Below are 15,521 nucleotides of genomic sequence, written 5' to 3' on the forward strand. Positions count from 1 at the left end.
GCAAGCGAAGTCCATCTGTTGCGCGCGATGCATAATGCCGTGCGTGCAATAAATAGTTAACACGCGAACGCAAAATTTGCATGCGCAAAACAGGTGAAAAGTGGCTTGCACTCATGTTTGCACGTGCAAAGCTTTTAGGAGTGGTAACTGAGTTAGCACTCTTTTGTGAATTGAGCCCACTGAGTGGACATTGGGAAGAACTTTAATGTTGTGTACTTTACACAACCCAATGCATTGTCCATACGTGATGAGACTCTGGATACTGGTTGTGTATGAGAATATGAAGCTGTTGTGTAATGAGCTTACCTTCCAGCGGCAGGTCCCGTGGCGTCTCCGGCGTGGTCCGGGCGAGCGGCGGGACTTCTGCGCTGGAGTCTACTGGCGGCATCCCCGGCGTCCCTCCGGCGGTGTCTTCTGACTCGCGTGTGCGCGGTGCGACCTTTGGGTCGAGCGCGAGTTCGGATGAGCCTTATAGGCTCAGGAGGAGGGTTTAGGGATGACAGCAGGTGATGTCACTAGGTGACATCACCAGAGGGGAGTGGCTACTGATAGAGTATTCTTGTATTTAAGGCCAGAGCATTCAGTGCTCGCTGGCCTTGATACTAATCAGTTCGCTGGTTCTTGGTCTAGCGAGCTACTTTGAGCACATTAATATATTGGGCTCGATTCAGTAAGCAGTGCTAACTGTTAGCACGCTTCTGAAAAGGCCATTATCACGCCTTAACTCAGTTTGGGCGTGTTAAAATCAGATCGCGCGCAAAGATCCGCGCGCAAAGTTTTGCGCACGCACAGCGCAGTGCGCGCAAAGTGCCCATTCACATCTATGCGACGTTCCGCACGCACCGCGCTGTGCGCGTGCAAAGTTTTGCGCGCATGTCTTTGCGCGCGATCTGATTTTAGAAACAGTGCTAACCTACTTAGCACCCTGGTTAACATGCCTAAAGTCTTTAGGTGTGCTAAGTAGGTTAGCACCATTTACTGAATCAAGCCCATTTTGTAGATGCACAATATATATGTACTCCAGTTAGTCAGTCTTTGTTATTTTCGTATATATTCTTGTAATATTATTGTAAGTAACATCATATTGTATATTATCGGTGTACCGAGCTCTCGCTTGCCTCTTGGCCTCGCTCTTGTCTAGTCCTTCTGTACCGCTACCATCTGATTTACGTTACCAACTCGACCTGTCCCTGACTTTTCTGCCTGATCCTTTCAATACGACTGACATCTGATTTACGTGTATGACTCTGCTCGATTACTGACTACGATTTATGTACCTCGATATCTCTGACCTGTGAATGACCTCAGCCTGATCTAGACTATGCTTTGTACTATTGTTGTACTTTTCCTGTACGCTATGTCACGTACCTAACGTAATACTGATATTACCTATACGCTATCTCATCACGCACCAGCGTGATATGTTGTGATAGGACTGTCCACCACTTGTAAACTTAATGCAACAAACACATCTCTGCCCATCACAGCTGAACCTCTCTTTACAATGTAGAGTTCGGCTTGTGCCCTAGTTGATTGAGATGTAGCAGTCACTGGCAGCCAGGCATCCAAGGACAGGAATGGGATCTATGAGATAACCAGCAGCTTCACAGTAGGCACAGGAAGTGATGTATCTGCAAAGTACCGGAAGTAGATTTCCTCGTAGTATAGAGACAGTAGAACCTGTGTCAGGCGTCAGGTAATAGAATGGCTCTGCCTAGTAGTGGCAATAGAAACAGTTCATAACCATTTATCTGAACTGAAAGTCCCATCTTTATACACACCTAAGACAATGACTTCTGGAGTAGAAACCTGCTGAGCCTGTCTCTAGCAGCAGAATTACGCCAGATTTTCGCAGGTGATTTACTTAGTACGCCCTTGTTGTGAGCCTGAGTGTTCATCTCAGGAGAAGCAGACTCTGTACAGAACTTGTAGGACTCTGAATGAGTATTTTTGCTTCTGCCACAGCCGTTCAGTATGACTGTGAAGGCTTTTCAAGGGTTAAATCATGTTTCACAAGCAATTTCTCTCTAACACGGGTTGAGTTTGTTCTTTCTCCTAGTAATCATTTCCACTGATAAAGCACCAATCTCCCACGTAGCTGCCAGCTGTCCCAATGCTGTGATATACAGCACTGTGCATTCACCTGCACGCTGGCCACATTGTCAGAACTTCTGTCCTGCTGCAACCACATTTACTGTAGGAGCAAAGAAGCTCTTTACTGCAGTGATGGCTGACGCATAAGTTCTGTCTGCGGCCTTTAAAGTGTGGAATATATCGAATATACGCTGTCCTTCTGCTCACAGGCAGTGAATTAGCAAAGTGCGCTTTCTGGCATCAAGTAAGATATTCTCGTTTTTAGCAAGTATGTCATCCTCAGACATTGGAATCCAAGTAGTGACGTGCATTGCAGGCCCACCAGGGTATGGAAGAAAACATGGAGGTTGTTGTAGGGCCAGAATATCCCACACTAGGCTTATTTACAGGATTCACCAACAGGAGCCAACAATACACAACAGTCTAGATAATCTTATCAGGAATACAAGTAGAACAGTGCCATCTACAGGCCAGATTTATGAATAGCACATATTCAGTAGTCACGGAGGCAGGATTACTGACACTAGGCTGATTTACAGGAAATGCCAACTCTCTACATAAGCCGCACCCTCACTCCATGGGCTTGATGCACAAAAGCGTGATAACTCAGTTATCACGCCTAAAAACTGAGTTATCACACCTAAAAGCTTTGCACGTGCAAACCAGGGTGCTAAGTAGTTTGCACCCTAGTTTTCACCCTAGTTTGCACGTGCAAAGTTTTTTGGGCGGGATAACTCAGTTTTTAGGCGGGATAACTCAGTTATCACCCTTTTGTGAATCAAGCCCCATGTTTGTAGCCAGGGCATAACAAGAGCCAACACTGCACAACATTCTAGATAATTCTCTCAGGAATACAAGTAGAACAGTGCCATCTACTGGCTGGAGGTGTGGGCCTGCCATGATTTGAAAAAGGACTGAAAGCGGCCCGAAACGCCTGTGTGTCATCCTAGGCATACCCACATGTGGATTTTAATCTGATGCTTTTTATCTGAAGATCACTCAATAAAAATCTATTTTAGATGGTGCTAATCTGATGGAGTTAATGGATTGATAACTTTTGACTCCAAAGGCGATTTAAGCACATCGATCAACCATTGGTGCTGTTGCAATTACGTTTACTAATCTGGAGGTATGAACAGCAGCACTGGAAGGTGCAGCTCACATTTATACAGCGTGTTTGGTCTGTGCTAGCAGTGACCACCTCTGGTTACTCGCCTGATATTGAGGAGACAGTCCCTCGTGTAATGTGCTGGTGGCTGTTTTGCAGGACACAGATATCCAGAAGCGGATAGACCATGAGGTGCGGATCCGGGACGGAGCAATGAAGTTGCTGGGCGCCTGCACACAGAAGGAACAGGCACTGGAAGCTGCTAAGAGCCTGCTGGTGTGTAACAGCCGAATCATGACCTACATGTCAGAGCTGCAGCATCGCAAGGAGGAACAGGTCCTCCAGCACAGCGCACGCAGGTAGGTCTACATGGGGTACATTCATCCAATGGGCAGAGAGCTCACTGATGACTCATTAGTGTGCTGCTGCTCTTCATGTTTCAGCCATGTCATGGCTCCGCCCCCAGATTTACACTGAGCAGTGGGCTCTGCAGACACCAGTGAATATGTCTCTGGGTGTAATACCATACCTAATACCATAATGTAACCTTCAATAGGACAGATTGAAATGCTAAAAACAGGCACAACTCATATAAATGACGCATAAAGTGATAACCTGGCCCCTGGGAGCGATGTGAGGACAATGAGCGAAGCAGTATGGATCTATACTTGTATGGTGGGTCTCTTATTACAATACTGACAAGTGCACCTGTCTCACCTCTCCACTAGAGTAAATACACCATCACTCCCTCCAGCGGGGGCGGGGCTAGAGGTGGAGCCACTAACAATACACACAGAGCAGGTGCTGGACAAAGTGCTGTAAATAACCTTCATGTTTCACCTGTACGGCTTTGTCAGGGTAACATAAAATACACACAGACATAAACCCCATCCCCCCACAATACATGTCAGTATTGTAATAGGAGACCCTCCATAAAGTATAGATTCATACTGCCTCTAATTGTCCTTACATCGCTCCCAGGGGCCAGGTTATCACCTTATGAGCGCCACAGAATATATCAATAATAATAATAATAATGATGAGCCATTTATATGAGTTGTGGTGCCAGTTTTAGCACTTTAATCTGTCCTATTAAAGGTCACATTTTATATGAGTGTCTACAGGGCTCAATCCCATGCAGGGCACGTTTCATAATACCATACCTCCCAACATTTACAGCCAGGGAAAAAACACCCCAAGACCCGCCTCATGCCACACCTGTAGCCACGCCCCTGCCAGAAATTTTAGCTGCACCCTAATTTTGCATGTGCACTGCCCCCTATACAGTTCCCTGTTGTCTTGTTGTCCCCCTTCCTACCCTAAACAAGGACCCTGGTGGCTAGTGACCCCCCCCCCAACATCTTCCCTGGTGTCTAGTGACCCCCCTCCCCAACATCTTCCCTGGTGGCTAGTGACCCCCCTCCCCAACATCTTCCCTGGTGTCTAGTGACCCCCCCCCCAGGCTTCCCTGGAGGTGGTGTTGGCGGACCCCCATCATGTGTTCCACTGTGAGATACTGTAGATCAACACCACAGGACAGGGGAAAGCAGAGGACGGGGGCTGCGTGGGACATAGGATCACACCTCCACACCAGGGGGCGGTCCCAGAGAAATTGGGATGTGTGGGGAGTGGAGTGTAAGGACAGTGGATTTGTAGGCTGGTGTATGGTGTCTTATATACGGGTGTCTGTGGTGTCTCCAGGCCATCAGACGGTGGGATGGTTGGGAGGTGTGGGGAGTGGAGTGTAAGGATAGTGGATGATGTGTAGGCTGGTGTATGGTGTCTCATACGGGTGTCTGTGCTGTTTCCAGTCCAGGCCATCAGAGGGTGGGATGGGTGGAAGGTGTGGAGAGTGGAGTGTAAGGACAGTGGATGATGTGTAGGCTGGTGTATGTTGTCTCATATACGGGTGTGTGTGGTGTCTTCAGGCCATCAGATGGTGGGATGGTTGGGAGGTGGGGGGAGTGGAGTGTAAGGACAGTGGATGTGTAGGCTGGTGTATGGTGTCTCATATACGGGTGTGTTGTCTCCAGGCCATCAGAGGGTGGGATGGGTGGAAGGTGTGGAGAGTGGAGTGTAAATACAGGGGATGTGTAGGCTGGTGTATGGTGTCTCATATACGGGTGTCTGTGGTGTCTCCAGGCCATCAAATGGTGGGATGGTTGGGAGGTGTGGGGAGTGTAGTGTAAGGACAGTAAATGTGAAGGCTGGTGTATGGTGTCTCATAAACGGGTGTCTGTGTTGTCTCCAGGCCATCAGATGGTGGGATGGTTGGGAGATGTGGGGAGGGTAGTGTAAGGACAGTGGATGATGTGTAGGCTGGTGTATGGTGTCTCATACGGGTGTCTGTGTTGTCTCCAGGCCATCAGACGGTAGGATGGGTGAAAGGTGTGGAGAGTGGAGTGTAAGGACAGGGGATGTGTAGGCTGGTGTATGGTGTTTCATATACGGGTGTCTGTGTTGTCTCCAAGCCATCAGATGGTGGGATGGTTGGGAGGTGTGGGGAGGGTAGTGTAAGGACAGTGGATGTGTAGGCTGGTGTATGGTGTCTCATATACGGGTGTCTGTGTTGTCTCCAGGCCATCAGATGGTGGGATGGTTGGGAGGTGTGGGGAGTGGAGTGTAAGGACAGTGGATGTGTCTCATATACGGGTGTGTGTGTTGTCTCCAGGCCATCAGATGGTGGGATGGTTGGGAGGTGTGGAGAGTGGAGTGTAAGGACAGTGGATGTGTAGGCTGGTGTATGGTGTCTCATATACGGGTGTGTGTGTTGTCTCCAGGCCATCAGATGGTGTGATGGTTGGGAGGTGTGGAAAGTGGAGTGTAAGGACAGTGGATGTGTAGGCTGGTGTGTGGTATCTCATATATGGGTGTCTGTGTTGTCTCCAGGCCATCAGATGGTGGGATGGTTGGGAGGTGTGGGGAGTGGAGTGTAAGGACAGTGGATGATGTGTAGGATGGTGTATGGTGTCTCATATACGGGTGTGTGTGGTGTCTCCAGGCCATCAGATGGTGGGATGGTTGGGAGGTGTGGGTAGTGGAGGGTAAGGACAGTGGATGATGTGTAGGCTGGTGTGTGGTGTCTCATATACGGGTGTCTGTGTTGTCTCCAGGCCATCAGATGGTGGGATGGTTGGGTGGTGTGGGGAGTGGAGTGTAAGGACAGTGGATGATGTGTAGGCTGGTGTATGGTGTCTCATATACGGGTACGGTGTCTCCAGGCCATCAGATGGTGGGATGGTTGGGAGGTGTGGAGAGTGGAGTGTAAAGACAGTGGAGGTGTAGGCTGGTGTATGGTGTCTCATATACGGGTGTGTTGTCTCCAGGCCATCAGAGGGTGGGATGGGTAGAAGGTGTGGAGAGTGGAGTGTAAATACAGGGGATGTGTAGGCTGGTGTATGGTGTCTCATATACGGGTGTCTGTGTTGTCTCCAGGCCATAAGATGGTGAGATGGTTGGGAGGTGTGGAGAGTGGAGTGTAAGGACAGTGGATGTGTAGGCTGGTGTATGGTGTCTCATATAGGCTGGTGTGTAGACTGGTGTGTGGTGTCTCATATATGGGTGTCTGTGTTGTCTCCAGGCCATCGGATGGTTGGAAGGTGTGGGGAGTGGAGTGTAAGGACAGTGGATGTGTAGACTGGTGTATGGTGTCTCATATACGGGTGTCTGTGTTGTCTCCAGGCCATCAGATGGTGGGATGGTTGGGAGATGTGGGGAGGGTAGTGTAAGGACAGTGGATGATGTGTAGGCTGGTGTATGGTGTCTCATACGGGTGTCTGTATTGTCTCCAGGCCATCAGAGGGTGGGATGGGTTGAAGGTGTGGAGAGGGTAGTGTAAGGACAGTGGATGTGTAGGCTGGTGTATGGTGTCTCATATACGGGTGTCTGGGTTGCCTCCAGGCCATCAGATGGTGTGATGGTTGGGAGGTGTGGAAAGTGGAGTGTAAGGACAGTGGATGATGTGTAGGATGGTGTATGGTGTCTCATATACGGGTGTGGTGTCTCCAGGCCATCAGACGGTGGGATGGTTGGGAGGTGTGGGGAGTGGTGTGTAAGGACAGTGGATGATGTATAGGCTGGTGTATGGTTTCTCATATATGGGTGTGGTGTCTCTCCAGGCCATCAGATGGTGGGATGGTTGGGAGGTGTGGGTAGTGGAGTGTAAGGACAGTGGATGATGTGTAGGCTGGTGTCTGGTGTCTCATATACGGGTGTCTGTGTTGTCTTCTAGGCCATCAGATGGTGGGATGGTTGGGAGGTGTGGAGAGTGGAGTGTAAGGACAGTGGATGTGAAGGCTGGTGTATGTTGTCTCATATACGGGTGTGTGTGGTGTCTCCAGGCCATCAGATGGTGGGATGGTTGGGAGGTGTGGGGAGTGGAGTGTAAGGACAGTGGATGATGTGTAGGCTGGTGTATGGTGTCTCATATACGGGTGTGTTGTCTCCAGGCCATCAGACGGTGGGATGGTTGGGAGGTGTGGGGAGTGGAGTGTAAGGACAGTGGATGATGTGTAGGCTGGTGTATAGTGTCTCATATACGGGTGTCTGTGGTGTCTCTAGGCCATCAGATGGTGGGATGGTTGGGAGGTGTGGGGAGTGGAGTGTAAGGACAGTGGATGTGTAGGCTGGTGTATGGTGTCTCATATACGGGTGTGGTGTCTTCAGACCATCAGATGGTGGGATGGTTGGGAGGTGTGGGGAGGGTAGTGTAAGGACAGTGGATGTGTAGGCTGGTGTATGGTGTCTCATATACTGGTGTCTGTGTTGTCTTCTAGGCCATCAGATGGTGGGATGGTTGGGAGGTGTGGAGAGTGGAGTGTAAGGACAGGGGATGTGTAGGCTGGTGTATGGTGTCTCATATACGGGTGTCTGTGTTGTCTCCTGGCCATCAGACGGTGGGATGATTGGGAGGTGTGGGGAGTAGAGTGTAAGGACAGTGGATGATGTGTAGGCTGGTGTATGGTGTCTCATATACGGGTGTGGTGTCTCCAGGCCATCAGATGGTGGGATGATTGGGAGGTGTGGGGAGTGGAGTGTAATGACAGTGGATGTGTAGGCTGGTGTATGGTGTCTCATATACGGGTGTGTTGTCTCCAGGCCATCAAATGGTGGGATGGTTGGGAGGTGTGGAGAGTGGAGTGTAAGGACAGTGGGTGATGTGTAGGCTGGTGTATGGTGTCTCATATACGTGTGTGTGTGTGTGGTGTCTCCAGGCCATCAGACGGTGGGATGGTTGGGAGGTGTGGGGAGTGGAGTGTAAGGACAGTGGATGATGTGTAGGCTGGTGTATGGTGTCTCATATACGGGTGTCTGTGTTGTTTCCAGTCCAGGCCATCAGAGGGTGGGATGGGTGGAAGGTGTGGAGAGTGGAGTGTAAGGACAGGGGATGTGTAGGCTGGTGTATGGTGTCTCATATACGGGTGTCTGTGTTGTCTCCAGGCCATCAGATGGTGGGATGGTTGGGAGGTGTGGGGAGTGGAGTGTAAGGACAGTGGATGATGTGTAGGATGGTGTATGGTGTCTCATATACGGGTGTGGTGTCTCCAGGCCATCAGACGGTGGGATGGTTGGGAGGTGAGGGGAGTGGAGTGTAAGGACAGTGGATGATGTGTAGGATGGTGTATGGTGTCTCATATACGGGTGTGGTGTCTCCAGGCCATCAGACGGTGGGATGGTTGGGAGGTGTGGGGAGTGGAGTGTAAGGACAGTGGATGATGTGTAGGCTGGTGTATGGTGTCTCATATACGGGTGTGTGTGGTGTCTCCAGGCCATCAGACGGTGGGATGGTTGGGAGGTGTGGGGAGTGGAGTGTAAGGACAGTGGATGATGTGTAGGCTGGTGTATGGTGTCTCATATATGGGTGTGTGTGGTGTCTCCAGGCCATCAGACGGTGGGATGGTTCGGAGGTGTGGGGAGTGGAGTGTAAGGACAGTGGATGATGTGTAGGCTGGTGTATGTTGTCTCATATACGGGTGTGTGTGGTGTCTCCAGGCCATCAGACGGTGGGATGGTTTGGAGGTGTGGGGAGTAGAGTGTAAGGACAGTGGATGATGTGTAGGCTGGTGTATGGTGTCTCATATAGGCTGGTGTGTAGACTGGTGTGTGGTGTCTCATATATGGGTGTCTGTGTTGTCTCCAGGCCATCGGATGGTTGGAAGGTGTGGGGAGTGGAGTGTAAGGACAGTGGATGTGTAGACTGGTGTATGGTGTCTCATATATGGGTGTCTGTGTTGTCTCCAGGCCATCAGATGGTTGGATGGTTGGGAGGTGTGGGGAGTAGAGTGTAAGGACAGTGGATGATGTGTAGGCTGGTGTATGGTGTCTCATATAGGCTGGTGTGTAGACTGGCGTGTGGTGTTTCATATATGGGTGTCTCTGTTGTCTTCAGGCCATCAGATGGTTGGAAGGTGTGGGGAGTGGAGTGTGAGGACAGTGGATGTGTAGACTGGTGTATGGTGTCTCATATACGGGTGTCTGTGTTGTCTCCAGGCCATCAGATGGTGGGATGGTTGGGAGGTGTGGGGAGTGGAGTGTAAGGACAGTGGATGATGTGTAGGCTGGTGTATGGTGTCTCATATACGGGTGTGTGTGGTGTCTCCAGGCCATCAGATGGTGGGATGGTTGGGAGTAGAGTGTAAGGACAGTGGATGATGTGTAGGCTGGTGTATGGTGTCTCATATAGGCTGGTGTGTAGACTGGCGTGTGGTGTCTCATATATGGGTGTCTGTGTTGTCTCCAGGCCATCGGATGGTTGGAAGGTGTGGGGAGTGGAGTGTAAGGACAGTGGATGTGTAGACTGGTGTATGGTGTCTCATATACGGGTGTCTGTGTTGTCTCCAGGCCATCAGATGGTGGGATGGTTGGGAGGTGTGGGGAGTGGAGTGTAAGGACAGTGGATGATGTGTAGGCTGGTGTATGGTGTCTCATATACGGGTGTGTGTGGTGTCTCCAGGCCATCAGACGGTGGGATGGTTGGGAGGTGAGGGGAGTGGAGTGTAAGGACAGTGGATGATGTGTAGGCTGGTGTATGGTGTCTCATATACGGGTGTGTGTGGTGTCTCCAGGCCATCAGACGGTGGGATGGTTGGGAGGTGAGGGGAGTGGAGTGTAAGGACAGTGGATGATGTGTAGGCTGGTGTATGGTGTCTCATATACGGGTGTGTGTGGTGTCTCCAGGCCATCAGACGGTGGGATGGTTGGGAGGTGAGGGGAGTGGAGTGTAAGGACAGTGGATGATGTGTAGGCTGGTGTATGGTGTCTCATATACGGGGGTGTGTGGTGTCTCCATGCCATCAGACGGTGGGATGGTTGGGAGGTGTGGGGAGTGGAGTGTAAGGACAGTGGATGATGTGTAGGGTGGTGTATTGTGTCTCATATACGGGTGTCTGTGTTGTCTCCAGGCCATCGGATGGTTAGAAGGCGTGGGGAGTGGAGTGTAAGGACAGTGGATGATGTGTAGGCTGGTGTATGGTCTCTCATATACGGGTGTGGTGTCTTCAGGCCATCAGACGGTGGGATGGTTGGGAGGTGTGGGGAGTGGAGTGTAAGGACAGTGGATGTGTAGACTGGTGTGTGGTGTCTCATATACGGGTGTCTGTGTTGTCTCCAGGCCATCAGATGGTGGCATGGTTGGGAGGTGTGGAGAGTGGAGTGTAAGGACAGTGGATGTGTAGGCTGGTGTATGGTGTCTCATATACGGGTGTCTGTGTTGTCTCCAGGCCATCAGATGGTGGGATGGTTGGGAGGTGTGGGGAGTGGAGTGTAAGGACAGTGGATGTGTAGGCTGGTGTATGGTGTCTCATATAGGCTGGTGTGTAGACTGGTGTGTGGTGTCTCATATATGGGTGTCTGTGTTGTCTCCAGGCCATCGGATGGTTGGAAGGTGTGGGGAGTGGAGTGTAAGGACAGTGGATGTGTAGACTGGTGTATGGTGTCTCATATACGGGTGTCTGTGTTGTCTCCAGGCCATCAGATGGTGGGATGGTTGGGAGGTGTGGGGAGTGGAGTGTAAGGACAGTGGATGATGTGTAGGCTGGTGTATGGTGTCTCATATACGGGTGTGTGTGGTGTCTCCAGGCCATCAGACGGTGGGATGGTTGGGAGGTGAGGGGAGTGGAGTGTAAGGACAGTGGATGATGTGTAGGCTGGTGTATGGTGTCTCATATACGGGTGTGTGTGGTGTCTCCAGGCCATCAGACGGTGGGATGGTTGGGAGGTGAGGGGAGTGGAGTGTAAGGACAGTGGATGATGTGTAGGCTGGTGTATGGTGTCTTATATACGGGTGTGTGTGGTGTCTCCAGGCCATCAGACGGTGGGATGGTTGGGAGGTGTGGGGAGTGGAGTGTAAGGACAGTGGATGATGTGTAGGCTGGTGTATGGTGTCTCATATACGGGTGTGTGTGGTGTCTCCAGGCCATCAGACGGTGGGATGGTTGGGAGGTGTGGGGAGTGGAGTGTAAGGACAGTGGATGATGTGTAGGCTGGTGTATGGTGTCTCATATACGGGTGTGTGTGGTGTCTCCAGGCCATCAGACGGTGGGATGGTTGGGAGGTGAGGGGAGTGTAAGGACAGTGGATGATGTGTAGGCTGGTGTATGGTGTCTCATATACGGGTGTGTGTGGTGTCTCCAGGCCATCAGACGGTGGGATGGTTGGGAGGTGTGGGGAGTGGAGTGTAAGGACAGTGGATGATGTGTAGGCTGGTGTATGGCGTCTCATATAGGCTGGTGTGTAGACTGGCGTGTGGTGTCTCATATATGGGTGTCTGTGTTGTCTCCAGGCCATCAGATGGTGGGATGGTTGGGAGGTGTGGGGAGTGGAGTGTAAGGACAGTGGATGATGTGTAGGGTGGTGTATGGTGTCTCATATACGGGTGTCTGTGTTGTCTCCAGGCCATCGGATGGTTAGAAGGCGTGGGGAGTGGAGTGTAAGGACAGTGGATGATGTGTAGGCTGATGTATGGTCTCTCATATACGGGTGTGGTGTCTTCAGGCCATCAGACAGTGGGATGGTTGGGAGGTGTGGGGAGTGGAGTGTAAGGACAGTGGATGTGTAGACTGGTGTGTGGTGTCTCATATACGGGTGTCTTTGTTGTCTCCAGGCCATCAGATGGTGGCATGGTTGGGAGGTGTGGAGAGTGGAGTGTAAGGACAGTGGATGTGTAGGCTGGTGTATGGTGTCTCATATATGGGTGTCTGTGTTGTCTCCAGGCCATGAGATGGTGGGATGGTTGGGAGGTGTGGGGAGTGGAGTGTAAGGACAGTGGATGTGTAGGCTGGTGTATGGTGTCTCATATAGGCTGGTGTGTAGACTGGTGTGTGGTGTCTCATATATGGGTGTCTGTGTTGTCTCCAGGCCATCGGATGGTTGGAAGGTGTGGGGAGTGGAGTGTAAGGACAGTGGATGTGTAGACTGGTGTATGGTGTCTCATATACGGGTGTCTGTGTTGTCTCCAGGCCATCAGATGGTGGGATGGTTGGGAGGTGTGGGGAGTGGAGTGTAAGGACAGTGGATGATGTGTAGACTGGTGTATGGTGTCTCATATACGGGTGTCTGTGTTGTTTTCTAGGCCATCAGATGGTGGAACGGTGGACGAACGACTTCCCTGCAAGGGCAAACTCTCCATCTCAGGTGAGTGCATCCTGCGGAACTCCTCCTCTGTGGGGACTGCAGAATATGAGACTGGAGACGTTATTCTGCACACACACACTCAGACTGCAATGCAATCTTCTTCAAGCATTCACTATGAAAGAATCACAATCAAATCTGGCTGCTGGTCTACTTGAAGTGGCCCGGCGGGAACCTCATGGGGAAATTCCACTAACGTGATTGGTGAACGGCACGCTCAGTGATGTTTAGGTTCTGGATAGGTTGTAATAACTCTGCCCACACTATTCACCCAAATGCAACGCTTTGTGCTGTAAAGGGCGCTGTAATTGGAGAACTATTCCCTGTGAGGTTTCCTGCTGGGTCGCCCCAACCAATACTAGCACTCAAATTATTTCAGTATTTCAAACTGGCCACACATGGGTCAAGATTTGAAGTCCTGCCATAAACACAGTACAATCCCCATCAGATTTCAATGCTGCCCCAACCAGAATTGATTGAATCTCCACCTCTGTGCTGATCTATACAGCAAAAGTGAAATCTCTAATCTGACTGATGACACTTTCCATCGATCAGACCATGAAAGTCAGGAGATATTGGATGATATTCTGGCCAGTGGAATATTTTCTATTGATGTTTCCTGTGCAGCGGTCTGTGGCTTGCGATGCTTGACTGCGCGTAACTTCACCGTAATTTTAACGTAATTATGTTTGGAGCCGTAATAAAATGTTGACATTAAGTGGACTTCCAATACATAATTACGCCCAGCAGGAGGTGGGGCCGCCCGGGGGGGGGCTTATGGTGGCATTTGGGAGTCCCCTTTAGGAGACGAACCCCCAGATGCCCGCTCCCTCCCAGGAGAAATGAGTGTACCCCATACCCATTTCCACAAAGGGTTAAAGTGAAATAAAAGTGTAACAGCGAATAAAATCCCTTAATGTTCCTTTCATTTCACCTGGGGAGGGGGTGGGCATGGATTGGGCGAGGGCTCTGAGAGGGGGGAGGGGAAGGCTTGGCCGCCCCTCTCCCCCAAAGGCCCCCCCCCCATACCATGGACCATGCGGGCTGGTATAGCTCAGGGTGCGAAGCCCCAGTCGGCCGGGGATCAGCATTCTGGCTATCCCAGCCTGCATGGGGGACAAGGGGTTACAGAGGCTCGGGAGGGGGGACTCCACGTCATTTTTTTTTATTTCCCACCCTCTGAACATACATTTTTATTGGTCCAAAAAATAGGTTAAGTGTTCAGGCATCATTATATAGCCATAGTGTGGCTGTATAGTGATCCCTTGCCAAACGGCCATTAAAATGTCATTATAAATTAACATTACTGGAAGTACTCTAAATTGCCGACTTGTAATTGAAATTTTGAATACTAAATTTTGAGTCCAATTTTATGTACACTCATAATCAGCATTCTAATCTACCAATTTCCCTCTCCGATTGGTAAGTGCCATTATCCAGTCTGTGATTATGGGAAGTCTATGTATGGCTACCTGGCAGGGTCACACGGAGGGCGGGGTCACACAGAGGGCCAGTAATGGTTGCAGGAGGTGTGCAGAGCTGGGAATGCTGGGAAGCAGAGATCTCACTGGAGTCTATAAGGCTCTCCAGCCACCGCCACACACTGACATTCCAGCCAGAGTATAATTCTGTATAATCTCTCTCTCTCTCCAGACCTGCGGATCCCCCTCATGTGGAAGGACAGCGAATATTTCAAGAATAAGGGAGGTGAGTTCAGATAAGGAGGACCCCTTTCCTCCTGCACCCCCCATACACCTTCCAATGCCTCCATAAATTCCTGCGGATACATATGCTGGTCAGTGTATGCGCAGCAGCCTGATCTACAGAGGAGACCATCCACACACAGTGCAATATCTGCCCGCAAGGCTCGGCCCCGTTTCCATAGAAATTAGGGTGCTGTGTAAAATGTGAAACAAGCAATGATTTGCAGTTCATTTAAACCCTTTTTTATTAGTATGACGACGCCTGCCGCATGTGGAATCTTAGAAACCGTGCTGTTTCATGAAATATATTTGTTTATTTTGAATTTGGTGCCAGGAAGACATTACATAAAAAGCTGAGAAAACGAACGGTACAAAAAAGTCCCACCTGGCTGAACAACTCACAAGTCAATGAAATGATTAAGTATAAAAAGAGCTCACCAGAGAGGCGGAGTCAGGTGAAAAGAGAGGGAGGGGCACACCACTCTGTTCAACACTGTATGGGCGAATAGGGCAGCTGTTCAGATAATCATTTCTCAACATAAAATTGTAAAGAATTTGAAGGCTTTAGCCCCATACACACGCTCAACAGCAGCCTTCTATGCAGCACAATTATCAAAGAACTTTTGTTGTGAAACAAGTTGAAACAACCTAAAAAAAGTTGCTTGCTATTGTTCACACCACTGATAAGACTTCATTCTGTTGGATTGACGTCTTATCGGTCTTATCAGTTGTGTGAACAACAGCAAACAACTTTTTTTAGGTTGTTTCAACTTGTTTCACAACAAAAGTTCTTTGATAATTGTGCTGCATAAAAGACCGCTGTTGAGCGCAGTGGCGTAGCTAAGGAGCTGTAGGCCCCGATGCAAGTTTTACAATGGGGCCCCCCAAGCAATCTATACATAATTGATACGGTGGCCCCCAAAACCTGCCAATGGCAACTACAGTGCCAGAGGTGCAAAGAGGGGATGGGGAGCAGGTGGTTAATAATC

The 15,521-nt window shown here is 50.2% G+C and overlaps 1 protein-coding gene across 5 annotated transcripts in view; it reads left to right on the forward strand.

Moving 5' to 3' along the window:
* RTKN (rhotekin) overlaps window positions 1-15,521 on the forward strand; it is a 197,450-nt gene that overhangs the window by 140,796 nt on the left and 41,133 nt on the right. For all 5 annotated transcript variants that reach the window (XM_068273571.1, XM_068273587.1, XM_068273582.1 and 2 more), the window contains exons 2-4: window positions 3,362-3,561; window positions 12,771-12,832; window positions 14,483-14,536. In XM_068273571.1, the coding sequence (XP_068129672.1) occupies window positions 3,362-3,561; window positions 12,771-12,832; window positions 14,483-14,536 (316 nt within the window). The remainder of the gene's footprint in view (window positions 1-3,361; window positions 3,562-12,770; window positions 12,833-14,482; window positions 14,537-15,521) is intronic.

This window comes from Hyperolius riggenbachi, chromosome 1 (genome assembly GCF_040937935.1).
Source record: "Hyperolius riggenbachi isolate aHypRig1 chromosome 1, aHypRig1.pri, whole genome shotgun sequence".
Classification (NCBI taxonomy): domain Eukaryota; kingdom Metazoa; phylum Chordata; class Amphibia; order Anura; family Hyperoliidae; genus Hyperolius; species Hyperolius riggenbachi.